The 27526-nt window shown below is 39.4% G+C and overlaps 1 protein-coding gene across 1 annotated transcript in view; it reads left to right on the top strand.

Moving 5' to 3' along the window:
* Positions 1–21476, top strand: part of soga1 (suppressor of glucose, autophagy associated 1) — a 102995-nt gene extending 81519 nt beyond the window's left edge. Inside the window, exons 9-14 of the mRNA XM_015607622.3 lie at positions 227–373; positions 494–664; positions 8349–8603; positions 10203–10276; positions 10398–11892; positions 12903–21476. Of these exons, the coding sequence (XP_015463108.3) occupies positions 227–373; positions 494–664; positions 8349–8603; positions 10203–10276; positions 10398–11892; positions 12903–13055 (2295 nt within the window). The 3' untranslated portion in view covers positions 13056–21476. The remainder of the gene's footprint in view (positions 1–226; positions 374–493; positions 665–8348; positions 8604–10202; positions 10277–10397; positions 11893–12902) is intronic.
* Positions 21477–27526: the final 6050 nt, after the last annotated feature.

Below are 27526 nucleotides of genomic sequence, written 5' to 3'. Positions count from 1 at the left end.
CACAACTCTGTGTGGCTAATGTAGCTTACATATATATATTTATCACTGTACAGCCCAAAAGTATTTGTAAGTTGGTAAATTATCTCAAAATAAATAAGTAGGTAAATATTTTTGAAATTTGAATTATTTTTGATTTCTGACCATGTAAAACATACTGCTAAATATTAAAATGGACAAATGAAATTCATAATACAATAAATGCAACAAACGTATGTTACTATTTCAGATTAACAGTGTTAAGGACCTCCATCTGCTTCTGGAGGATGAGGGCCTCTCCCCTCACCATGGAGACAACAAGATGGCAGCAGCTGAGGAACAACCGACAAGCCCTACAACCAAAGAACACGGCCTTCCAGAGAAGATCCACTTCCAGGTAAACTAATCTGGGCAGCTTTGAGTTTCTAGTCATCACAGGCGAAACGTGATAAAATATGTCTTAATCACTAGAAACACAATTTTACACTAATCAAACCTCACTCTTTGACCCCACCAGCAGTCCAGTGGTTTGAGCAGCACTTTGTCGGACCTAAAGGTGGCCCTGCAGGACCTGAACGCTGAACTACGAGAAGAGAGGCAAAGCTCCCAGGAGCTCACGCAGCAGTTTGCCCGAGCCAAGGCCTCCTGGGAGGTGGAGCGGACTGAGCTCAAAAGCCTCATCACTCAGGTGAGATGCACCTCTCTCTCATTTAGATAAATGTCCTGTCTCAAAGAGTCCACATTTGTGGTTTGTGGCTTTGCTTAGTGAAACACTGGGTGGTAGAACATCAGTAGTGTGTTAAGCTAGGGAATAGCTCTAATGCAGTTTTATTTTAAGTCTTTTTTAAATAGAAATAGAATTTTAATAGAAATAGAATTTTAAATAGAAAACCAGTGCATGATTTAAACTAAACAAATTTTAGTAAGTAGAGCATTAAAACTGACCTTTCTAACTACAATTCAGCATTTAAAAACAGTGTGCTCGGAGGAAAGCGCAGCGACTCGATTCTGATACATCAGCTCACAGATGCCCTGTGCTGATCAGCATCACCCTAAGAGTGATGATGGGAAAGAGCACCATCTACCCACCCAAAGAGAGAGAGAGCAAGGACAATTGTGCTCTCTCAAGTGCTCTCTCAAGGCTCTGATGGCAAGACCAAGGTGTATGACTGGGAGTCGAACCAGTAATCTCTCGATCATAGTGGCAGAGCATTTTGAATGGAGATTTTCCACTGAAAGGAAAATATAATCCAAGAGATTACCGTATTTTTCGGACTATAAGGCGCACCGTATTATAAGACGCACTATCAAAGAACGCCTATTTTCTGCTATTTTTCCATACATAGGGCGCATCGCATTATAAGGCGCGTTAAGTGACACTAGAAAGGGTGCCTATCAAACGAGTGCTGGATATTAATCTACACAGATTCCTCTCCTGAAAACTGTTTATTTGGGTGAGTAACGTGCTTCAGTTTATTTACAGTAAGCTTAGATTTCCAGATGTCCACTAAGGCTTGCTGCACCAGCGTTAGCATAGCTATCCGCTAGCACGCTAGCTAGTCACCTAAACTAGTAAAGTTAACCCAAACTTAAACGACAGCGTTACACTGAGTAATCCTGCGTGTTCTGGTAAGACAGTGAGATATTAGCTAGCGATTCGTCCCCCGTAGCTTGTTTTAACACGGTAAACAAGCAGATTACAGGCTGATAAAACTCACCTCTGAGAGAGTTAGCGCTTAGCATCTAGCTAATGCTAGCCAGGCAAAGCAGCACAGACTTACAGGCCGATAACTCACCTCTGAACGGTGAACGCTTAGCGATTAGCATCTAACTCTAATAATACTGCTCCAGCAGTATTAAAAGTGCTAAATTTAGAAAATACTGATCTCTGAACAGTGAAAAAGCTAGCTAGCTAAGCGGTTAGCATCTAGCTAATGCTATTGCTGCTCCAGCCTCGGAGCGGCACGGCTCTGCACGGAGTGTGTGTTTACTGCTCCTTACACCCGACGGGTAAAATTTAGATAATACTGATCTCTGAACAGTGAATAAGCTAGCTAATGCTATTTGCTGCTCCAGCCTCGGAGCTGCACGGCTCTGGACTCTGTATAGCACTGAAACTCTGTATAACGCTGCACGGAGTGTGTGTTTACTGCTCCTTACAACCTGACGAGTAAAATTTAGATAATACTGATCTCAGTGAATAAGCTAGCTAGCTTAGCGGTTAGCATCATGCACGGAGTGTGTGTTTACTGCTCCTTACAACCTGACGAGTAAAATCCATACAAAAGGCGCACCGTATTATAAGACGCACTGTCAATTTTTGTGAAAAATAAAAGTTTTTAAGTGCGCCTTATAGTCCGAAAAATACGGTAATTCCTGACTGGGAAATTTTACATATATGTCAGCAGTGTGTTTCATTTTTTCAGGTGTTATTAGATAAGTAATAATTATTTTCCTGTGAATTTCATGAAGGTAGTGGCATTATAAAAGGTGCAATACTGCACTGAGATTTCTTGGGGATTGTAGTGCTATCCCGGTCCCTAAGTTTCTTAGAATTAAAATAACTGACCCATTTAACATAATTGGGAAAACACCTGCTAGCTCCACTACCTGGAGTTCATGCAGTAAGACTTAAATCATGGAGGGGAAATGTGATATTTCTTGAAATCTGCAGACCTTTTTATCTTTGCCTCTCACTGCAAACAAAAGAAGAGTACTTCAACCTCGATCTGGGGAAGGAACTGAGGAGGTACAGAACGTTCTTCTCCATCTTCTCCAGCCGCTGATTGATTGTGCGTCGTAATATTAAAGTAACCCCTACTCAGCATGTGAGGTGCTCACGACGGACCACTTAAACTCTCAAGTCAGATCAATTTTCACATGTGAAGTGCTCTCCCTCAAGACTGGGAAGGTTGCTGTTGAATGTCAGATGGAATTTAATCTCCTGATATTGTTCATTTAGTATTGCAGCGTTTGTCCGGGCGGGAGCTCTGGAAGTCTGCAGTGGTTTGATTTATTTTCTGTCACGCGATTGATCTTCTGTCTGTCTCCAGCAGCCTAGCTTAGCGTAGCATGTGTGTGTGTGTGTGTGTGTGTAAGTGTCAGTGTGTAAACGTGTTAGGGTGCTTATGAGCTTGGTTCTAGGTGTGATGTTGAGATATGAGTTTTATATATCCGAGCTTCGAGACGCTTTGGTAACTGCAGCCTCCTTAATGACTTAATTAACGAGCCGGAGGAGACGGAGAGGGGAGAGGCAGCCGCATGCTTTATGAGGCACACAGAAGAATCCGGGGTGTGGGGCGAGAGCTAGTGAGGAGGAACAAAAGAAAATGCTACAGAGCGCGGAAAGAAGAAATTACAGCAAAGAAAGACTTTAAAAAAAAAGATTTTTAAAGGTTACAAACAACTGGTTGGGTTCATAATAAACGTAATTCAGTGAAACTGAAATGTCATTTGTTTTATCTTACATAAGCCATTAAATTTAAAGCGATGTAGCAGCAAGGTTTAGATAGGCCTTCTCACTCCTCAGGCCTTTTCTTCAGTCCATAAATAATTCCTGATTTAAGCGAGCTCTGGGGTTAATTTAAACTTTTTACTCAGCACACTTCTTTTGTCCTTTTGTTCTGTTATTTCAAAGCGGTGGTGTGTTTACAACCAATCCAGACAATACAGATGACAAGATAAGCCTTCAGTCTGACTTTACGGCTCTAAATTGTCCAGCAAAGGCAACTCATGATGCTCTGCAGCAGCGATACTGCAGAGTTAGGAAAAGGAAAAGAAATTAAAATACATTCATTGCTGTAATATTAAGTAATGCAGATGCACTGAAATAAGAATTCTTGACTGAAACTGAACAAAATATAACATCTAAATACAAAATAATGAACATGTGAACATAAATATTTTCTAACACTTTTTTTTGCACATCTAATGCTAAAAAGCATTAAATCAGCTGTTTTTCATTATAAGGAGTAATTATACAAACCAACAAAGCACAATGTAGTGTTTCTACTACATATTTTATTATTATTAATGCAGCTGCTTTAAAATGGTATAAAACGCGATGTATGAAATTGCAGTTACAAACCCTGCAAAGGACTTTTAATTTGAATCAAGGGATGCAGACATGAGCTGGAGCAGTTTAGCCACAATTGCTAACAGTCAGATTAACCGTGATGCAGTAATGAACAGACACAGCAGTTTTATTCAGCTAGGCTGGAGCGGTTTAGCCGTGATTACTAACTGCCAGGTCAAACGCAGTGCTAACTGACACAGTGTATGCTAATGCTAACTGGAGCAGTTTAGCTGCAATGCTAGTTAACAATGCTAACTTTTTTGGGGAGCTAGATTACTGACTGAGTTGGTGACAGGGTCCCTGGGCCTTATTTTAGCAATGTATAGAAGAGCCATCAACCACACATGGCACAGCTTGATTTAGGGTATGTCTGTGTGTCCTTGCTGTCATAACGACAGGAAAAGTATCCCTTTTAAACGTGGAAAAGACATGTACTAATTATCTTTGAGCATAAAGTGCAATAAACCAGGTTGTCACTTACCTTTCCGTTTAAGAGCCAGGTTCACTCTGACTTTGGCAAATTAGTAATGCGTGAAAATAGACTGTTTGCAGGGTGTAAAATAGCAATAAGCACCGTAATGTGCCTTCTACAGTGTGTGCGATAGAGCCCCTGATCTTTTCAGTTTGGATCAGTTTTGTGCAGTTTTGGCTGCTGAAAGAAATCCTTGAGGAAACAGTGCAGTATCACTTATAATGTATTTTTTTTACCTTAATTTTTCTTTACTTGTTCACTGTGTTTTGTCATTTTCACAAAATATTTTTGGTTGCCAAATATTTGGTTAATTCCTAGTAAAAATCCTTTACATTTAATGTTGTAAGGAGCAGTTTCAGTTTAGTCCTCCAGCAGTATTAGCATTACCTGCTAACTACGCGAATCACTATCTCTTTGGCCATCCAGAGGTGAGTATTGGCCTGTAGCCTGATGCTATACCCAGCTAGCACCGCTGAAGCTGCATTAGCGTTAGCTGCTAACCACAGCGCTAGCTCTTTTGCTGTTCAGAGAAGAGTATTATTAGACTGTAGTCTGTGTAGATTTACATCCAGGTCTCGTTTGACTTGTTTAACTCAGCTGAAATGTTTTTTTTTTAAAGAATTACACTTTGGTTTACTTAGCTTAGCTTAGCAAGACCTGCTGAATAAGAAGAAAAACTAGTAACTACTACTATTAGTTACTAGTTTCGCATAAAATGCGGCTTATAAAAATAGATGTTTACTGATAGTGTGCCTTATAATGTTTTTGAGTGCAACCTCACCCTCAGAATTGGAACAACCCTTCAAGCACCCGATACAGATATAGCTATAACAGTGGAGCACTAAAGTTCAGCAACCTAGCTGCTGGTTAACTAGTTAAATTTAGGGCTTTATAGGGCTTTTATACATTTTTATTTCATTTCTATTGCACCCTAAATGCTGCAGCTTCTGCTATCTGTTGCACAATTTAGGGTGGAATGGAAAAGTTAGCTAGCTACCTAGCTACTGTGACAGACTACTAGCATTTTTTTAAGAATTACACTTTGGTTTACTTAGCTTAGCTTAGCAAGACCTGCTGAATAAGAAGAAAAACTAGTAACTACTACTATTAGTTACTAGTGTCGCATAAAATGCGGCTTATAAAAATAGACATTTACTGATAGTGTGCCTTATAATCCGGTGTGCCTTATAGTGCGAAAAATACAGTAATTAACACTAGTACAGATATTATTAATAATGTAAATGTAAATAATAATGTACTGACACATTAGTTAAATAATTTGTAATGACTAATAACTTCTTAACTAGCGTCAGTTAATAGTTAGTTGAGACATTCTGTTGTAGATACTGTTAATTAATGTCTCCTTATTGTAAAGTGCCACCTGACATTACAAATAAGAAGCAATTCATCACCTCTGACAGAAGCCTGGCCTCTAAGTAATGAATATGTCAAAAAGGACACGTCTGACTTGCCACCAACCCATCTTCCACACACCTCCAAATCCTTAAGCACGGTTCCAGCATTACTCTGCCGAGGTCTGCCTGGCACATCTGGCATTTTTTGTGACGAGCTGCACTACATGAGGCAGTGCCAAGCACCTCAGCAGGGTGCACTGGCAACGTGGCATCACATCACCAGCTGCTCTGTTGCTCTGCTTAGTGTCTGGTATTTTCGTGTCCTTAGTGAAATGCAGGTTTCAGAGGGGAGGGGTCGAGATTCTCCTTCTCCACAGAACGCTATTAACCTCATCACGCCGTCCACAATATTGCTCATTAGGCTTCGTTTGTCATTCTGTGAAATGAAAAAAGGGGGGGGTTAAATGCCAAACACACAAATACCGACAGAGTCTAATCACACGATCATCTGATGGGTTGCCAGATTGTTCTATTAGAGCCTTATATGGTGGAGACATGCTGGTGCATGCATGTGACTGATGGGCCTCCCAGAAAGCCCGCAGATTTAACAACATTACCCGCATAGGCTCATAAAATCCTGAGTAACTGCTGTTGCTTTGAAAGTGGCTTGATGCGTTTTAATGGAGAAACTTTGAGAAAGGAGAAAATGAGAAAGTATTAGACTTTCTAATCATCTGTTGCTTTAAAAAAATGCTGCATTTTCATACAACCCCAAATCGGAAAACTGTGGGACAGTATGAAAAAAACTGCAATTTAAAAAATTACAGTATTCCTTACAATTACTGTGGCCCAATCTCTATTTCTCTTATGTGTTTTTGTGTAACCCTCACCCTCAGAATTGGAACAACCCTTCAAGCACAATTGATCTTGCTCTCTCTGGGTGGGTAGATGGCATTCTCTCCCCAAATCACTCCAAAGGTTAATGTCGCTCACCACAAGGCATCTGTGAGCTGATGTATCAGAAGTGAGTCACTGTGCTTTCCTCCAAGTGCACTGTAATGCTACTCAGCAATGATACATCAGCAGCAGTATAAAAAGAGGCGGTGGCGGACTTCACATGTGTCGGAGGAGGCATGTGCTAGTCTTTACATTCCTGATGTTGGGGCATTACTAGTCCTAATGAGTAGGTTGGGTAATTGGTTATGTATATTGGGGAGAAAATAAGATAAAAATTGGAAATAAAAAGTAAAAAAAAAAATGTTTGGGATTTTTTGGTTGCTTGTGCCACCATCTTGCTAGTGATTCTCACAGCACTCCATCTGGCGAAGTGTGCCTCTGAAAAATCTCAGTGCCCTAACACATCCCCCTCCATCCTAACAAGAATCCTACATCTAGACGTGAACTTGCAAAAAGAGGGGTATGGCTAAGTGGTAGGGCCAATGGGTGAAACAGGATTTTTCTTTTTCTTTTCTTTTATTAAACCCAAGATATTCCACCTTTTATCTTGTCAACTTCATTTAAATTATTAATACACATGTATTCCTTTATTCCAGCCCTAAAACAAATTACAAACAAACTCTTGCCATTTCTTCTCCTAACAATTAAAACATCAAGGCATCAAGATACCAGGTGTTTCAGGTGACACCCTGGAACACCCTGTGTCTTAAGGTGTGTAATGGTATGGGGTCATGGTACCAGACCACCCAAGTAGCAAAAATAAATTTCAGGGAGGTACACCAAGACCTGTACTTGGACCCAAGATTTTATTTGATCTGCGGGCATCAGGGAGCCGTTATTGATATGCAGTAAACTCCCTCGACTTACGGGAGACTTGAGACATCTGTGGTACAGTATTTGGTATTGGAGACTGCAGGCAGGCCAGACTAGTACTCATGCCCTCTTCTTACTCAGCCATGTCTTTGCATGAATGTCTGTCCCTGGAAAAGATGTTGTCTGCTTGAATCCAGAGAACATGTTGCTTTAAGATTTCAATGTATATTTCTGCATTAATGCTGCCATCACAGAAGTGCTCTGAGACAACCCCAATACCTTAATAGACCCTGGTGGTGTTTGCACTTGTTAATATGGGGGTGTCAGTAAAGGGAATATCATTTACAACCACTGAAGGATATGCTTAATTTTGTATCCAGCTCACATGAGGTTGTGCTTATAATGAACAGATGTGCAAAAGCTTTTATGTACAGATCATTAACCGTTATCTGAATATATGATTATGTAAAATTAATTATGATTAATCGTGAGTATCCTTTTGGTACAGCTGCTACTAAAATGTTTAAAAAAAGAAGGTTGTCCATGGATTCAGTGTATAATCATTCTGTCAGCAAATAAAGAAAAAGGCTAGTTAGCATTTTCAACAATTATTTGTACCCTCCTAATCCCTGTAATTACCCATACACTTGTATAACCAATATGACAGTACAAATGATTCCATCTTTGTCTTTTTTTCCAGCTGGAGGGGAAGGCAACCAAGGTCTCTGTGGCTGAAAAAGACCATCCAGACCTGAAAGGAGCGCTGAAGAGGGAGCGTGAAGAGCATCAGCACTTGCTTGCAGATTCGTACGCTGCGGTGATGGACCTGACCAAGCAGCTGCAGATTAGTGAGCGAAACTGGGGCCGTGAGAAGCTGGAGCTCCTGGAGCGCTTCAACCAGGAGAGGAACCAGTGGGAACTGCGGCTCCGTGATGTCCAGAGCAAGGGCACACAGGTCAGTGGAGTCTGTGACATGTGGCTCAGTAGACAAGCCAGTGACCATATAAGTTATAAGCAATATAGTCTCATTAGGATCTCACTAATGATCAAAGTCGACTTGTCCTCATTCCTCAGTCCTGTTTTATTTCATGTAACTCTTAGAAGTCAAGTTATTAATTCAACTTTGCAGAATGATTCAAATGTAATTACATAACTGCATTTACTGACCAAAAAATAACACATCAAGGTGGAGTTTGGTTGGATTTTAATGAAACTTCATGTGTGAATTTAATGATGATATATGTAAGCCATTACAATATTGAAGCAAAATGATACGGTTATCAGGAAAACTATGAAATTGAAAGGAGGCTCTAATACATTGTTGGGATACCTCTAGCCTGTATACTGTTGGAATTGGAGGTATACATGTTCTGTATTGCGTTCTGCAGCACATTTACCCACATATGTTACAGCTGGGCCTGTAGATTCTGCAAACTCATAGGTTGCCAAACCTATGGCCTAGCTGGCCAAGGAAATGCATTCATTGTTAAAGATTATAGGGTTCCAGTTCATACCAGTCTAGGTTTTTCTTTTGTGATATAATTGCAATCGAAGGTGACGGTGGCTGGCCTTGATGGCAAGCAATTTGTCTAAATGACTATTCTATTTCTCTCAGTCCATTAATATGCTCCCTCTCAAAGTCTTTTAACTGAGCAAAACGTCTTTGATGTGTTTTAAAGGCATATCTAGCAGTCATCGATCTTTCATCAAGAGGTAGACTACCCAAAGTAGTCCCTGAGACCCTTTTTAAAGGCCGGAAGGAAAAGAACATTACATTGCCTTGTGGCACGACCCAGTGTCTAATCAAACCACAAAGCTTGTTTAATGAGCTACAGATTAAAAGTAAAATGTATAATATGGTTGAGTCTTTTTAAAGGCTGTTAAAGGGTGTTTAAAAGGGTTTGAAAGGTGTTACAGTTTTTGTTTTGGTTTGTTATTTGTTATGGTGTCTCATGCTGTGTTGGCTGCATCTCTTGCCCTTCTTTGTTCACACATTTCCTCTCTTGGCTCGGTTTCCCGGCCTCAGAATGGACGGATATGACATTACCCTTCAGCTCTTCCAAAGATTACACACAGACTGCTGTGCTGCTGCATCAATTATCTATGAGTATGAGGGCTGTCTCCCAGCTAGTGGTCAGACAGAAATACTGCCTTACATACTGTGGTCAGTGAGTCTGCCCAAAAGAAAAGAAAAAAAGAAATAAACACTAAATCTGGCGTTTTATTCATTCATTCAACTTTTTTTAAATTCCAACATTTAGTCTATTTTTGTCTGGCCTAAGCTCTGTGGAGTCACTCTGGTTTCATGGGCTCGCATCCTCTGAGCTGTCAATATGAGTTAGGCAAAAACAAGTTGTTTCACATGATAAACATAGTACACTCATTCCCCCCTTGTTCCATAGAACTAGGAAATGAACTGGTCCTGTGGAAATATTGAGTCAGCACTTCAGAGTTTCTCTTGTTTGAGACATGATTAAAGCTTTATCTGCCTACTATTGGATGTTAATACTGTTTAAAAAAGTATGCTAAAACTCTGCAATTTTCTCTTTTTCAGTCTCTGAACGACAAAGAGAAGGAAGTTTCCACAGAAGCAACGACAAATGGAACAAACGGAACAGCCTTGCAGAGGTAAATTCATTTACAGTGGTGCTATGTCTATAATGTACCATTCTTTTTCATTGCTCCATAATACTTCAGCTAATTTTTAGGGAGTGACTTTAAATGACTTTACCGATCTCCTGTTTTGCAGGACCAAATCAATTTCCTCCTTGTCAGAGCTTGAGAGTCTGCTAGACGCCACTCCTTTCCTTCCGGGTCATGAGGTCAATGGACTTGCAGGAGGAAAAGCGGGGAAACACCATTTTGGTGACCACACCGTCCTTCTTACCGGCACAGACCTTACCGATCTCAACCAGAAGAACTGGAAGTACCTGAATAATGAGTGGGCCTGTCTAGAAACAGCTGAACCCTTCAAGACCTGGGACTGTCCTAGCACTAGCTCTAGCACCAGCTTCCCAGAGCTGGAGCTGAGTGTGGAGCATGTGCAGAGGAGTTACACTGCTCCAGACAAAACAGGGATCCGGATCTACTACAGTCCCCCCGCTGTGAGGAGGATGGAAAGGAGAGCCAAAGAACACAATCCAGAGGACGCCAAGTCAGGGCTTACGTCTCGGGGAGCTGGTGTCTGCGATCCGACTTTGATGTCTTCGGCAGTGGCATCTTCAGCTTCCTCTTCGCCCTCATCGTCTTCATATGAGCAGTGGCTGAGCTCACTCTCCCAGCAACACAGAGACCTGCTGGAGGGCAGGGCAGGTGTGTCTGCGCCATTCCATGGCCTGGAGATTTCCGGCAACCTCAGCGATGACATGAAGGAGATGACCAACTGTGTACGACAGGCCATCCGTTCCAGCTCTCTGGAGCGGAAGTGCAGCAAGGACGCTGGAAGCCAGACGGTGGGAGTCACCAGCACAGGAACGCAAACAGCCCAGTTTGTTAGCGTGGGGCTGCAGACAGACGGCCCTACCTCTTCAACCACGAGAGGAGCGGGACTTCACGGGAAGGTGTGGTCTCCTCGCCCCTCCTCTTCTCTTGCCTCAGCGAGGTCACGGCAGATCTCTTCGTCACTGGAGAAGGTGCACAGTCGCATCGACCGGCCGTGCTGCTCTCCGAAATACGGGTCGCCCAAGCTCACGCGAAGGGTCTCCACATCATCCTCCAAACTAGAGACCTCCTCTACGTCATCCAGGGACCGAAGCGTTTGGAACTTGCCCAACCGTAGTGGGTCACAGAATGGTTCAGCATGGGCTCGATCCACCACCACTCGTGACAGCCCAGTACTCAGCGGCCTGAACGATGGCCTGTCGAGCCTCTTTAGTGTGGTGGAGCACTCTTCAAGTATGGAATCCTTGTGGAAGGGTGACACATGCCCAGGAAAGCAAGCGGCAGGTAAGCCCTCCTGCCCTAGTGTTGGCATCAGCATCGGTGACACTGGAGCGCAGAAATATGGAATCGTCCAGGAGTTCCTACGCAATGTATGCGGGAGGACAGGACCAGCAGGGCCTGGAGAGAGGAATGGAACCATAGACGAGCCAAAGCCTGAGTGTCTGTCGGGTGCTCTGATCGGCACTGATAGCGTCACGAAGATTGTAAACAAGAGATTTATGAGACAGACGCAACGGGACGATATAGTGGTCAGCAGTGGAAAGGACTCCAGCACTGTTAACACCAGTACCAGTAGCCTGGAGGTGAGGATAACTATACACATGCATTTGTATGCATATTTCATTTTGTACGTATATTTAAATAAATGTAATTGTCACTACATATAGAGACATATAGTTTTGTGAGGGAGAATGGTATGTAGGGGAACTGAAACACTGACTTTAGTTGCTGTTTCATTTAGTAGACATTACCATACAATTCTAGGTCTGTCATGTTTATGGATTAAATGTACAATATTTGGACTTATATTTTACTTGTAAGTTTTTTTACGTACAAATGAAAAAAGTCACCAATATTTCAAACTTTTTTATTTTACAGCTGTGGTCAAGGACTATTTTGGCTTTAGGCCAAATGAGCATGGATATGTATTAAGAAACAATGATATAATTATCATATACGTGGCTTAAAATAACAATAAAATCAATTATTAGAGATGGGCCAGTCAGAGCCAATCACAGATACTGACAGAGGGCAGGGATAGATGCTAATTTACCTTTTCCAGGCAAACTTGGTAATACATATTGTAACTGTGCAGGGCTTCTGTTATTTACTCTGTATTCATGTACTGAAAACACAAGCAAAAAGGTCTGCTTATCCAGCACTAAATACTATATTATTTTAAATGTAGTTAAATTGGGTTTCAAACTATTTGTTGTTGTTGTTTTTTTTTTTTTTTGTGTGTTTTTGTGAAAACTGGTGTTTGTTGGCCTTGATGTATTGCTGTGCTAATAGCTACTCACTGTATGGGCACAGCAATGAACTATAGATAGGGTTATTCGGTTAGTAGTGTTAAAGTTCTTCATATATAAAATATTTTTTTGTATTATTATTACTTTTTTTTATTTCTTTTTATTTTTTATTACGCAGTTATCATGACATGCCTAACTAGTGGCTTCCCATACATTCTAAGAGATCATTAAATGCCAAAGGAAATGAGTACAGAAGTGCATTGCAAAACACATCATAGGGTAACTATTTTATGTAGTTAGCATTTTGAAGCTAAACATTCTTTTATATGTTGTTTTTCTCCTAGGACTCATCCTGTGACTGCACCTCACAGTCCCTCACTACCTGCTTTGCTCGCTCCTCCCGCTCCACCGTTCGCCATACCCACAGCCAGTGCAGGCACCGCCTACAGGAATCAGCCCCGACATCTGAGGAGAAACTGGATGCCAGTAATGAATGATAGGGGATGGAGTGTGGTTTCCTCTCAGTACATAACAGCACGCACTCACAGACAGACAGACACACTGCCACAAATGCACTGCCACACACACACTCGTGCATATACACAAACACACAGAACTACACGTTATATCTGGAATCACACAAGGCACGATGGAAGTCCTATCTAGAAAGTTCAAGACCCAGAGATCATCATAACCAGCACATTTGTAATGCCAAGGGAAGAGGAAGCAGACAGTCTTCCTCTTTATCTCCTCCGTTCCAGCAGCATCATCAACACCACCCTACCAGCAAGACCTTCCTTATAAGGTCACTATTCCTTATCCAGCCAGCAGGACAGCTCAGCTCTGCCGTCTTAAACAACTCAACTGGACTGTGGACAGCCAAACAACTCAATATACACAAGATGTCACTAGGACCTACTGAGTTCAGGGGAATCAGCCGTCTCAGAGGATGAGTGGTGAGGGATTTTTGGCTTTTATGGTCCTAAGCATACACAGCTTTACATAAAAAATCCAGGTGCAGTTTAAAGAAAATTAAAAAAGGAAAAACTCAATGCAACTTCTTGGTTAATCTGACTGAAGAAAAACTACTGGTAATATCTGTTGCTGTATTCACACCCTCACAGTAACCAGTAATCAGAGGATACAACGTGATCCACAGTGCGCTTCATTGCAGTGCATTGTGCAGTCAGCATTGCCCACTAGAAACAAAACCATGTCTAGATTCCTCCTAAGATCAAGCATTGTCTGTGGATCTATCTGCATGAAACCCAGTTGGACCTCCCAGTCGTGATCTCCTAAACATGCCTACAACTTTTAAATTTGCTTACCATGACCAGTCTACAAAAAGAGCAGATTTTTGGGACCACTTGTCATCTTAAAATCAAAAGTCCAATGATGATCTTCTGCTTGAAACGAACTGCCTAAACTGTCCATGCCCACTTTTCTAGAGTTTGCAGAATGAGATGTATAGTCCTGTTATCTTGTGGCGGATTTAAACCTTGATTTTGACTTTGAATACCTGAATATTCCTATTACTGCTGTGTTGCTGCAAGATAAAAATGATAATGATGATGATAATGATGATGATGTGTTTGATAGACTGAAGATGTCAGCTGAAAGCACATGTTGGTAGCTGTAGTGTCCCAGATAGCATGCCCATGTGGGTAGTATAGGGTACACTATGGGGAAAAACATGATCCCCATCTGGGTTGTATATAACACAGATATAGAGCCTAGGTATGGCCCATGTAATGCCCCATATGTGATACAATGGAGCCCATTTGGAACTGGAGCCAACTGGGTCCTAGAAACAATACAATGTAATAAACCCACTCAGAACCCACTTAGGCTGCCCTAAAACCCACATGAGCATGTTGGCTGTAGTATAGGATCTTTTTAAGATTGTACTGTATGCGTGAGATCATTAGAGAGAGCACTAAAAAACTTTGCCTATTTCTATAGAAGATTTTCTAAATGACTTTTGGAAGAAAAGAAAAAAAATACAAATGGAATTGCCTCCTTGATCCAGTGGAACCAGTGGAAAGCTGTGTGTGTGTGCATGCATAATCTCCTCATTATGTGCACCTCAGAATGTCATAGCATAAGGTAATTTTTTTAAAAGCCTCTCCCCGCACATTCTGCCTCTCTTAATCCATCATATGTATGCAGAGCACACCTGGTGTAGAGGCTGTTCTCTGCAATTTAGAAAGAAACTAAAGCGAGAGTGTAACAACATGAACCAGCTCCCTCTATCCTGCCTCGTTTCCTCTTCATTTCAATACTGTTTAATGCCCTTGTCAACTTGCCCTTGCTAGTTCCTCTCATGGGAATCCCTGATGAATTCTTAGAGCCCACACCATTATTGCGTTAGCTCAAATTAAGTTAGCTGAATGCTTGTAGGAAATGAACCGACATAAATATAGACTTTTGGAAGCAGAATTTGCCCTGAAAATATCAGAAAATATCTGCAATCTGAAAAAAGACCAGGATAATAAGTCTAAGAAAGAATACTGTATTTTTCGCAGGGTTCCCGCAGGTCCCTAAAAACTCTTAAAATGTCTTAAATTAAAATCTGGGTAATTAAGGTCTTAAATTGTCTTAAATTTACTGTTAATTTGCTGTATGTATTACATTTTCAAATGGTGCATTTAATGCCAATGGGAAATCACAGTGGCCCATCATAAACATCTAATCCGAGGAGAGAACTAAGGGTAGCAGAGAGCCAGCTAACATTAGTGGTGAGTTAGCTAACATATTAACTTTAGTGGCAAGCTAGCTAACATGCTAACTTTAGCTAGCTAAAGCGAGCTAGCTAACGTTACCAGGGATAGCAGTTAGTACTAAGGTTACAGTACTAGGAACAGTAAAGCCACTCTGAAATGCAGCGTTATAAAGGAGTTTCAGTGACATTTCTCCAGCGCAGAGGTTGGAGAAGTATTAGCATTAGCTGCTAACCACAGCGCTAGCTTTTTCGCCATTCAGAGTCTGCTTGTTTATCATGTTATGTGAAACGAACCGCAAGCTGAAAGAGCCCTGACTTAACAAAACATTCAGGGTCCCTAAATGCTGTCGGGCAGCATTTACTAGTGCTAAGAGCTGCTAACCGTGGCTAGTGCTGCTGCTAACCCCTGCTGTTGAAAATATTGGAAATCTAAGCTTACTGTAAATAAACAGAAGAGCTTCACTCACCCAAATATACAGTTTTCAAGAGAAGATGTAGATTACTGTGCGACACCCTTGTTTCTTACTACTTTCACCTAAAATACGCCTTATAATCTGGTGCGCCTTATGTATGAAAATAGACCAGAAAAAGACAAATCATTGATAGTGCACCTTATAATACGGTGCACTTTATAGTCCAAAAAATATGGTCATTAAATAGGTCATATTTCAAACCAATAACATTGGATTATTTATCCTGAATGGGCTAGTACTTCTGTTACAACTGCTAAGCAGTCCCATTCACACCCAAAGTTTTTTTTAGTATTTAGAGGCATATACCTCCTGTATATAACATTCCAGCTTTGTTTCATGTTCTCACTTGGCATTAAATGACTAGTAAACAGGATGCCATCTCTAAATGTTAACTTTCCTGTTTAGAAAATGTGTAACTGTGTAAAAGTGCAGAGCTGAATAGGCAGGGCACAGTTCTCTCTCTACTCCGCTAGCTTGTTAGTTTGTAAGCTACAGGTTATGCAGCTAACAACAACAGCAAAATAAAAACAGGTGATTAAGTACCATAAGTTACTTGTTTCAGAACTAAAGCTTAACTGAAGAGTGTAAAATTATTGTAACAAACTCTAAACTACTTAGAAGCCTTTTTTTAAGGCTGCTCAAAAAGAGTTAGCATCTCAAAGTTTGCTAACTAGCTAGCTTAGCTAGCTTGCTCTCTGAAGCTGACACTGCTTTGTTTACTTAACTACATGAGTTTAGACAGGCTAAAAAGTTGTATGTTTTTGCTTTATTTTACAACCGCTGTAACTGAGTCCAGTACTTAAGTTATGTTTATGATTCCATAGTTGTGAGGTGATTCTAGCAGAGGGCATAAAAGTGCATAAACAGTACTGAAACAGAGGCATGGTCTTAACCAATTAAAGCTAGTCACATCCTCCATATTGTCTTTGTCACTCAAAAACATTGTATCTAACTTTTTTGTTGTCTTTTACTTTTGAACCTTATTTGAATCTGGCAGATGTTTTAAAAAATTTATTTTTTCCAAATGAATTAATGATCTAATTTCAAGGCAATAAATCATATTTTTTCTAAAATTTATTTGTCTTAGTAAGCATTGTGAGTAGGAATAATTGATCTTAAGCAGTCTCAGTTAGATTTTCCACCTTATTTTAGGTCATTTTAACTCAAAATTAGCACAAAAAGTTCTTGATTTGCTTGATTTAAGTTTTACTTATTTTTAAACTTATTTTGAGACGTTGATATGCTTATTTTAAGAAATCTTACTATTTAAAATTTGCTTATCCCATTGGCAGATTAATGTTTAATATAAGCTTTTAATATAAGCATATACCTCTCAATTAAATTTCAAATAGACTTTTTGCAGTATGTAAAGTTACCATTTTTCACCCCATGACAGCGACAATTAAATTTTCACTTTTTGATAATTTAATACTATATAGTATAATATAATTCAAATATATATATTACTATTTGCTGATATGATTATGATAGTTTGACTACTTCTGTTCTTTGGCATTGACTTAAAAATTGAGTCATAAAAAGGTTTCTTCCTTCTCTTGTAAAAAATGCCATTTTGGAGATACAAGGTTTTTGTGTGACAAAGGTGATATAGATTACACACAGGCCAACTAATCATTAGTTTCATTTTATCTCAAGATTTAGGATGCAAAAACACATTCCCTCCATCGCTTGAGTCTGTGAGAGTTAATAGAGTTGAATGGATTTAATGATGAATTTTGTGAACATAGTGATTTTCATTCCAGAATGATCTTGTTTTGGAGTGAATTCTGAGATGTAAGCCATGGAAAGAGTTAGATAAGAAAGTAGCTATGCAGTTACTGTCATTTCTGCTTGCCTTTAAATCAGAGACACTGCTCTCAAATCAGAGTTTTGGATAGTGAGTGCTGGATAGCTGGACCTTTTTCCACCTTAAGCTATGTGTGCTTCTAGCTGTTTGGGATGGAATGGTGCTGTAATACTGAAAAGCTTTCTCCTGATTTAAGTGCTTTTATGCAGCTGGAGACGGACAGGTCATGACTGTCTTTTTTAGCTGAACCTCTATAGAATGATGAGGGGAGCGGGTAATTCATCACAGTGACTGTAGAACACTGGGAATAGTGATGCCTTGGATTTGTATCATTTCTATGTGATTAAAATAGGCAACATCAACACTATTTTGATTAATGTTGGCACGGTTTTTGTTGATGTAGCATATAGTGTTTTATTCATGTGGAAATGATGCATAGGTTTAAATTAGGGTTGCAGCGGTAACTGGTGTTATGGTACACCATGGTATGAAAATGGTTATGGTTATCATACACTGATGTTTGCTGGTTACCATTATTGGTAAAACATGATTTTAACCACCCTGCAGTCTTAAGCCCTATCCAGACAGGATTAGTTTCTCAGGGGGTCCTGAGGTTTTTGCTGAACTCTGATCTCTGAGTTTCATCACCTCGCTTTTTATAAAATTGCTATCTGCCATGCACCGTAATTACACTATGGGCAAGCGTTTCCACGGAGATCGACGTAAACACAACAGCAAGTGGAAATGGAGGAGCTACTGAACGCGATGTCATGTTACAGAGAAAGCCTGAAAACTCACTGGTCCTCCTGTTTTCTCAACTGCAGTCACTGAGTAGAAGTGTGAAAAAAAATTCACAGATGTCCCCCTGAGAAACTAATCCTAATCCCATCCGGATTGGGCTTTAGTAACTGTTGACACAAACAAACACAGCGAAGAAAAAGACAAAGAAAAGCTGATTTGACCATTCCTCTAAAAATAATATTATAATCAGCAGTGTGAGATTACTCTGGATACCCGGCAAAATTAATGCAGGGTCAAAAAAACAGTTTGCCCTCAAATATAAATGAGAAATCCAGCTCAGAAAACAACTTGTTTCCAGAAATTAAATCCTAGTTATGATACTGTGAAATTTTCTTAAAAATTGATCTTACAGTATAAACCTGTTTGCAACCCTACTTTAAATTAAATTAAAATTAATTCAGTGCATCATGGTTTTCAGTGTAGATGTGGCAGCCCTATCAGTCAGCAGTAATCTGTGAACTGTAAAGGCAAGAAAATCATGATGGCACTTAAACACACACACACACACACTCAAATACAGCTGCTATCACTGGGTTCGCACTGCTTTTCACACCCACACACTCTTTCCCTCTCTCCTGCTGCCTCTCAGGTGCTCTCTATTGCTCTCATAGACACACACACACATACACACTGCTTCTCTAGCTGCCAAGTAATGGCGGTCAGGCTCTTTTGTATGTGTCTCTCTTTCTCTCTCTCTCTCGCCGCAGCCACTTGCTGACTCAGCTCTTTTATAAATAGGGCATTACTGGTGAGACACATTTATTCCCCCATTCCCCTGCGAAACTGTCCACGGCGTCTGCTCTAATTGTCAATCATTGACAGGCGGCCAGGACACCAGCGCACTCTGCATTATTCCGTCCGCCCACCGGCGCCTCCTGTACGAGTGCCGAAAGCCCACAGCCATACCTCTCGCTGCTGCTACCTCCTCCTCCTCCTCTCCGCACCGAGTCCAGCGCTGCTCCTGATTCGCTCTCTTTTCGTTCAGAAGGTCACAAGAGTGCCTTTCTTTGTTTCCGAAGAAATCAAACAAGATGTCTCGTTTAGTCTTAGAGGAACTGCCTGCTAGGAGACCACAGGCCAGTTTTTTATCTATGCTGTCAGCTTTAGTTGGGTGTACTTTGTGTTGTGCTACCAAAACAGATTTTATTTTTATTATTTTGCACTTCATGAGGACACAATATTTTATACTGAACAATGGAAAATTTTCCATGAAATACAAGATGGTTGGTTATTTAATGTATGCAATTGTAAAAAAAAAAAGTTATTAAATTGGTTTCATTTTGTTTGGTTTAAATTTTGTCCAAAACCTAGTTTCAGTGCATCCCTAGCAAACCTCCAAAGAGACAAATGTCTCTTTAAGAAACATCACAAACAGATATTGCATGAATTGTTTATGAAAACCATTTTTTTACCCCCAAAAAATATACATTTCCAATTATACAGAAAAATATCTCACAATCAAAACCTTTTTTTATTGGATTTACCAATATTTTACTATTAGCAACAATATGCACACTGAGATGCCAAAAGTCATAAAATAGGAATTGGTATTGTAATGTCCCATAAAAGCTCATAAAACAACACTACACTTAATGCTGTTTTGCAGGATGTGTGTGTGATGCCTCCTACGTTTAATGTGGGAGTGAGTTGTCTGTCTGCATGGACAGTTCATGCCAGAAGCTGCCAGTCTCGATCATTAGCACCCACTGTGCTGTCCACTGTGGGTGGTAATGCTCTCTATGATTTATTTATGGTGCACATGTGACACAGTGGATTAAGGAACCACAAATTCCAATAATTCTGTTTATACTGCTGTCCAGTAACTTTTGGCATGCCAGTGTATTTGTGTCGTAGATTTTTCCAACTACTGATTTATGAAGAAATAAAATTTTTGGACTTCTTTGTTTGTAAAGTGCAATGCATTCTGAAAATCTTAAACATCAGATAAATGATTCAAAATAGGCTTTTCTCACATGGTGGAAATTCAAAAATGTGGTAGCATCCAAATGAGACCAAAGGAGCACAACTAAAAGTACACTCCACTACTGATACCATGTTAGTTTGATTATCGTTGAAGTCGTAATTCTGACCTTGGTAAGACATTTCTAGCCTTTTTGAAGTCTTTCTGGGACTTTTGCTTTTTTTTTTCACTGTAAAAAAAAACCTAAATTCATACCTGACCTTTAGTGTAATTGTCTCTTCAAGTGGCTCTTAAACCTTCAAGTGTGTTTTGTGTATTGTGTATGTTCCTGAGTATGGGTCCAAATGATCCCTTTAAAAAAAAAAAAACACACACTGCCAAGGGGGAAGGACCGATGCTTAGAGATCAGTTTCCGAGACAAAAATGACAAATCTGAACTCCAGCCAAGTTCTTTAAGTCCTTATCGTGAGACGGACTTCAAAACCAAACCTTTCAGATGAAGCAGTTCTCCTGATTTCAGAAGAATTACCTCCAAACAATTACACTAATCACAGTCTCAGTCTTCTCGGTTAACCAGCGTACATGCGGGGTCTCGGCTCACAAGATGAAAAGAGCTGATTTGTCTGATAAGCCCCTTTTTTGTTCAACCATCAAAGTCCTCAAACCCTTTTTCCCTTCTCATCATGTCCCGTCATCCACTCACACTGCCTAGCAATATGTAAATGACCTAGTAGCTTAATACCATTTGCTAAGTTATTGAGAATGCTTGTATATTTTGTTTTCTCCTTCTTTATAAAAAAAAAAACTTTTATTAAATGAGACGATAATGAAAAGTGAAAACACACACACACATACACACCTCTTAATATTGTAACTTGAAAACAAATATCCTGTACATAAATATACGATTTATACTATTTCTATCCTCCTGCAGGAAATCTCTTGAATGTTCTCTGAATTTGAGCTTGACCTCTTGTAGCCCACCTCCTCCCCTCCCAGAAGAACTTGCGAATTTCTCTTTTATTTGTGTGCGTGTTTGTAAATAGCTCCATTTTGGGGAATAGAAATGCTGTAATAATAATAATTCATCGCATCGTTATTGGGTGTGGGGAGGGGGTTGGAATGGTTGTTGCCTCAAATACTGTATAACTTTCCTGTTTGTCATAATTCACAAATAAATGTTTGTTGACAAAAGATTATGTCTCTGGTGTGTTCATGACATTTTACTCCATTCAATGCCAGGGCTCCGCCCACATGGATCAGAGTCCACAAAAGGCTCCATAAAATCAGGCTCTTAAAAAATCATCATTATAATAGTAATCATAATAACAACATATTTAAAATTAAAATAAGTATAGCATGTTAATAGATATAAGCAATACAAAAGTAACATATTTGCTTGAGAAAAAGATGAATCTCTGGGAAAGTTAGAGTACGTGTCTCAACCGTGTATTACTGCTCATTCTTCTGAAATGACTGAAAATGGAAGAGAAACAGGTTTTGCAGCATAATAAATAGAATTTAACATTGTCTTATCAACAGATATACACCAGAAACACAACTACCTATACATATACAGCTCTGGAAAAGAAAATAGAGATCACTTCAAACTGTAAAATGAACATTTTCACAGTTTTCATGCATCTTGGCATGTTCTCCTCCACCAGTCTTACACACTGCTTTTGGATAACTTTATGCCACTCCTGGTGAAAAGATTTAAGCAGTTCACCTTGGTTTGATGGCTTGTGATCATCCATCTTCCTGGTCTCTTATTTTTTTCCATAGCTGTATACAACATTTTAAAAATGCAGACATTTAAAACAAAATCTGTTATCTGGTTATTTCCACAACATTTTAAACAATATATTTATCTACAGACCTCAATTCCCTTACATGTTACTACAGCGGACAAAAATCATTTTTTTTTAGCACAGATGACATGTATCTCTAAACCATCACTGATTGTGGAAACTTCACACTTAACCTCAAGCAGCTTGGACTGTGTGTCTCTCCACTCTTCCTCCAGACTCTGGTCCCTTGATTTCCACATGAAATGCAAAATTTACTGATGATCAGTGATGGTTTGGAGAGACATGTCATCTGCTGGTTTTGATACACTGTGTTCTATCAGTGTTTTCCTGGAAAATCTTACAGCACTTCATTCTTCCCTCTGCTGACAACTTTTATGGAGATGCGGATTTTATTTGCACACTGCCAAAAATACCAATTGGTCGGGGGATCCAACATGGCGGCGAGCAGATAGGACGTGTTAGAGGGAGCTCTCTCAGCAATAGCCAAGATCCTGTTATTTACTACTCATACTTTCACACAAAACTTATCAAAAAATGTACAGAAACCAAGCGACAGTGAGAAGGGCACAAACAAGTAAACAAGAAATGGCTAGCCGAAAGACGACGACGAAAAAATTGCCAGATGGACGGGGAGAGAAGTTTGGAGAAACTAGCATGCTACAGCTAGTAGATACGGTGGATACTGGTGCTAATGGCGGAGGAGACGAGGTGATGAAAGCGATTTCAGACATGAAAAATGTCTTCTCGTCTAAATTCGACAGAGTTTTGTCTGCTATCCAAGACATCAAGAAAGATATTCATGACTTTGGAGGAAGACTATCGGAAGCTGAACAACGCATAAGCACAGCAGAAGACAACGTGGATACAATGCAGAAAACAGTGCAAATGCAAAAGGGCCAGATAGAACAGCTCAGTGCCAGACTAGAAGACCTCGAAAACCGCCATAGGAGAAACAACTTACGACTGGTCAACCTCCCTGAAAAAGCAGAAGGGACAGATGCCGTGACATTTTTGGAAGAGTGGCTACGTGAGGTATTTGGAACAGCGCTGCCAAATCCAGTGATAATTGAACGTGCGCACCGAATAGGCAGACCGGCGGCGGAGCAGAGATACCCTCGCGTGCTGATCATGAAGTTTCTGAACTTTCGTGATTGGCAAAGAGTAATGGGGGCTGCCAGAAAGACGAAGACAGTGTCTTACCTACAGCATAAAGTGATGTTTATTTTATTTTATGTTCTCACAGATACGTTCAGGTTTGGGTCTAAATACTTTGCAGTGATATGGGAAAAGGATTATTGAGGAAATTAGTTCCAATATTATTCTAAAGGGCTTTGCAATGAGGAGAGCGGTGTTAGGTGTTAGGTTAGAAAGGCTCGCAAGGACATGCTCCTAGTGGTAGGATCAGTCGCGCTCATGGTTGGAATCTTTACGTTAGGGGGTAGGGGGGTTGTACGCCGTGAAGTTCGGGGTAACGGCGTCCAGGAGTCTCAGTTTGAAAATATATTTTTGTTAAGGCATGTTTGGAATTATCTTATGTTTGATGGTAGCACATGAATGATTCACAGATAATATTAATTTCATGGAATGTAAGGGGGTTAGGCAAAATTTTGAAACTAAAACAGGTCATGCATAGAATTAAGCAACTTAAATCATCTATTGTGTTTCTTCAAGAAACCCATCTACTGAACAATGACCTAATGAAAATACGAAGAAGATGGCCAGGTCAGGTTTATGCTGCATCATTTGCTTCTAACGCAAGAGGGGTGTTGATATTAATTCACAAATCTGTCCCATTTAAAGTATTAAAGGTTACACCTGATAGGGCAGGCAGATATTTAATACTTCAAGGCAAACTTTTTGAAGCAACCATAAATCTTGTAAATTTGTATGGACCAAACTCTGATAATCCTAAATTTTTTGAGGAGCTATTTTTACTTCTATCCCAAATGTCCGGCCATTTCCTGATTGGGGGGGACTTTAACACGACCCTTGCGACAAATCTTGACAGACTAAAGGGCATAGATAATACTCACACACAAAGTAGGAAAATATTGCACAATTTTATACAAGATCTAGATTTGTGTGATCCATGGCGGAGAAAATACCCAAATAAAACAGAATTTTCATGTTTTTCCTCATCAACCAATTCATATTCACGTATAGATTATTTTTTGATTTCAAATAATCTATTCTCACAGATACATAATGTCCTTTATGAATCTATTGTTATTTCAGATCATGGCCCCGTTAAATTAATTTACAACATATCCAAATCCATTAGAGGTCCTTACAGATGGAGGCTACATCCAAAATGGTTACAAGACAGAAAATTCATGAAATTCATTGACACCAGTATTGATGAATATTTTAAAACAAATACCAATGAAACGACTGCATCAGTTAGATGGGAGGCTTTTAAAGCTTATCTAAGAGGACAAATGATTAGCTATACAAGCTCTATTACTAACACGGTTAATTTAAGATTACAAGCTCTCATCGACAGAATAAGGAAGCTAGAGGAAGAAATGTATGAAAATAAAACAAACACAGAACTCTGCCAGCAGGAGCTACTTCTCCTAAGAGCACAATATAATGAACTATCACTTGCAAAAGCAGAAAACAATTTAATTCGTTTAAAACAAACATTCTATGAACAGGGAGAAAAATCTGGCAAACTATTGACCTGGCAAATTAAAAAACTACAATCTAGCAAGGCCATTAATAATATTTTAACACCATCAGGGAATTTAACATCAGACCCATCGGAAATTAATAAAACTTTTGTCAAGTTCTACAACTCATTATATAAAGCAGACTCTATGGGGGTTAGCAGTGAGCAAACAATATTTCTAGATGGCCTACACATCCCTCAGATTTCAGAAGAAGCTAAACAACATCTAGATTCCCCAATTTCTCTAGAAGAATTATTGAAAGCAATAGCTACAATGAAAAGTGGAAAAACAGCTGGACCTGATGGCCTCCCTATTGATATATATAAAGCTTTCAAAGGAAAAGTAGTACACCCCCTTATGAACATGTATGAGGAATCTATGGAATCCAGCATTCTTCCCCCAACACTAAGAGAAGCACTTATTACACTTATACCAAAGCCAGATAAACCACATACGAAATGTGAATCATATAGACCGGTGTCCTTAATTAATACAGATGCTAAAATTTTGGCAAAAATACTAGCATTAAGACTAGAAGCTTACCTACCATCTATTGTTCATAACGATCAAAATGGATTTGTGAAGAACAGACAGGCATTTCATAATATTAGGCAAGTATTAAATATCATTTATGAAAAGAAAGATGCAGAAAAGGCATTTGACAGAGTCGAATGGCCTTATTTATTTGATGTACTCCGGCGGTTCGGATGCGGTCCGAAATTTTGTCAATGGATCAGTATACTTTATCGTGAACCATCAGCTGAAGTGATTACGAATAATTTTACTTCAAAACCCTTTGGTCTGTCAAGAGGTACTCGTCAGGGCTGCCCTCTCTCCCCTCTGCTGTTTGTGTTGACCCTAGAACCCCTGGCAATAGCAATTAGAGATCACTCAGAGATAAAGGGAATTTATATTTCAGAAATAGAACATCAGATCTCTTTATTTGCAGACGACATATTATTATATCTTTCAGACCTAAAAAACACAATACCGGTCTTGCTTAATTTGATCAATCAATTCGGAAAATTTTCAGGATACAAGGTTAATCAGGCAAAATCGTCAATACTTTTTCTCAATGAACAAGAAAGAATTAGCCCAACAATTCAACATCCATTTACAGTAGCTAGAGATGGGTTCAAATATTTAGGAATTAATATTACACCGCAAATTAAAAATATGATCCCATACAATTATGATCCCATTGTTGCTCAGGTAAACGCCAATTTAGATAGATGGATGACCCTCCCTCTTACTATAATTGGCAGAATCAATGTTATTAAAATGAATGTTCTCCCCAAATGTTTATATTTATTTCAATCGATTCCCCTTACACCCCCACCAACATTTTTTTCTAATATGAGGAAAGTGTTCATAATTTTTTTGTGGAACAATAGACGATCAAGACTTCGCTTAACATTACTATATCTTCCTTATGAAAGAGGGGGGCTTCAACTACCAAATCTTTTATGGTATTTTCGAGCAGCTCAACTTAGATCGGCTTTTTTTTGGTTTTCTAATCCTTCCAATTTACCATGGATCCAGATAGAACAAAGAAACACTAAGGGACTAGCTCTGGATTCTTATCTATATTCTGATTCTCTTAAAAGACTGAAGCAGAAAACAGCAAATCCATTTGTTAAAACCACAATAATAGCCTGGCAGGAATCACAGGAAATGTTTAAAAGGCTGGATGGGCTATCACCATTTACACCTATTTGGGGTAATTCATTATTTTTCCCTGGCAAATCTGATCAGGGATTCAGACTTTGGGCTCAATTGGGTCTACAAAAGATTTCAAATCTTTATCTAGATAATACTCTAATGTCCTTTGAATATCTTAAAGAAAATTTTGGGATCCCTCCTACTCATATGTTTAAGTATTTGCAAATACGGAGTTTTATTCACTCCAGGTTACATTCATATAAATGTCCCCCCCTTAGCACTGTTGAAGAGCTAGCAACATCAGACCCTTATCCTAAAGGCAAGATTTCAACAATATACGAGAAACTAGTAGAGGCATCTTCAGAATCCTCAGACGATAAAAGAAGGGCACGGGCAGAGGATCTTCAATGTAAAGTTACTGAAGATGAATGGGAAAAAGCTTGTTATCAAGCACAAACACTATCTATTAATAGTAGATTAAAACTGATCCAATATAATTGGCTTATGAGAACATATATAACTCCTGAAAAACTTAATAAATTTAATTATAATATCCCTGATAGTTGTGTTAAATGCAGAACAGAGAAGGGAACCCTGTTTCACTGTATGTGGAAGTGTGAACATGTGCAAGAATTTTGGAAAAAAATAACGGACACAGTTTCTACCATAATCCACAAAAAAAATCCCTGTATGTCCAGAAATCTGCATTCTCGGACTGATACCAGAAACATTGGCTCTGAGAACACATGAGAGGAATCTGCTCAACCTTTGTTTGTTACATGCGAAACGTCTTATTGCCAGACACTGGAAAAGTGTTAATTGTCCCTCTCTGAACATGTGGATTAACGAACTCTCTTCCTGCTTAGCGACTGAAAGACTTACGTATACAATTAAACAAAAAAGTCATATTTTTCATAGCATTTGGGACTCATTTATTATTTTTCTAGAAACAAGACCTGATCTACCAACTCCTAGAATTTAACACACACCAAATAAGATTGTGCCTTATAATTTGTTGTAATTTATTTCATTATTTACATGTTTACTTTTACACTTTTCCAGATGGGATGTGCTTACTGTTTTTTCATGCTTAATATTA

Source organism: Astyanax mexicanus, chromosome 13 (assembly GCF_023375975.1).
Source record: "Astyanax mexicanus isolate ESR-SI-001 chromosome 13, AstMex3_surface, whole genome shotgun sequence".
In the NCBI taxonomy this organism is placed as follows: domain Eukaryota; kingdom Metazoa; phylum Chordata; class Actinopteri; order Characiformes; family Acestrorhamphidae; genus Astyanax; species Astyanax mexicanus.
This window is presented reverse-complemented; position numbering and strand designations above follow the sequence as displayed.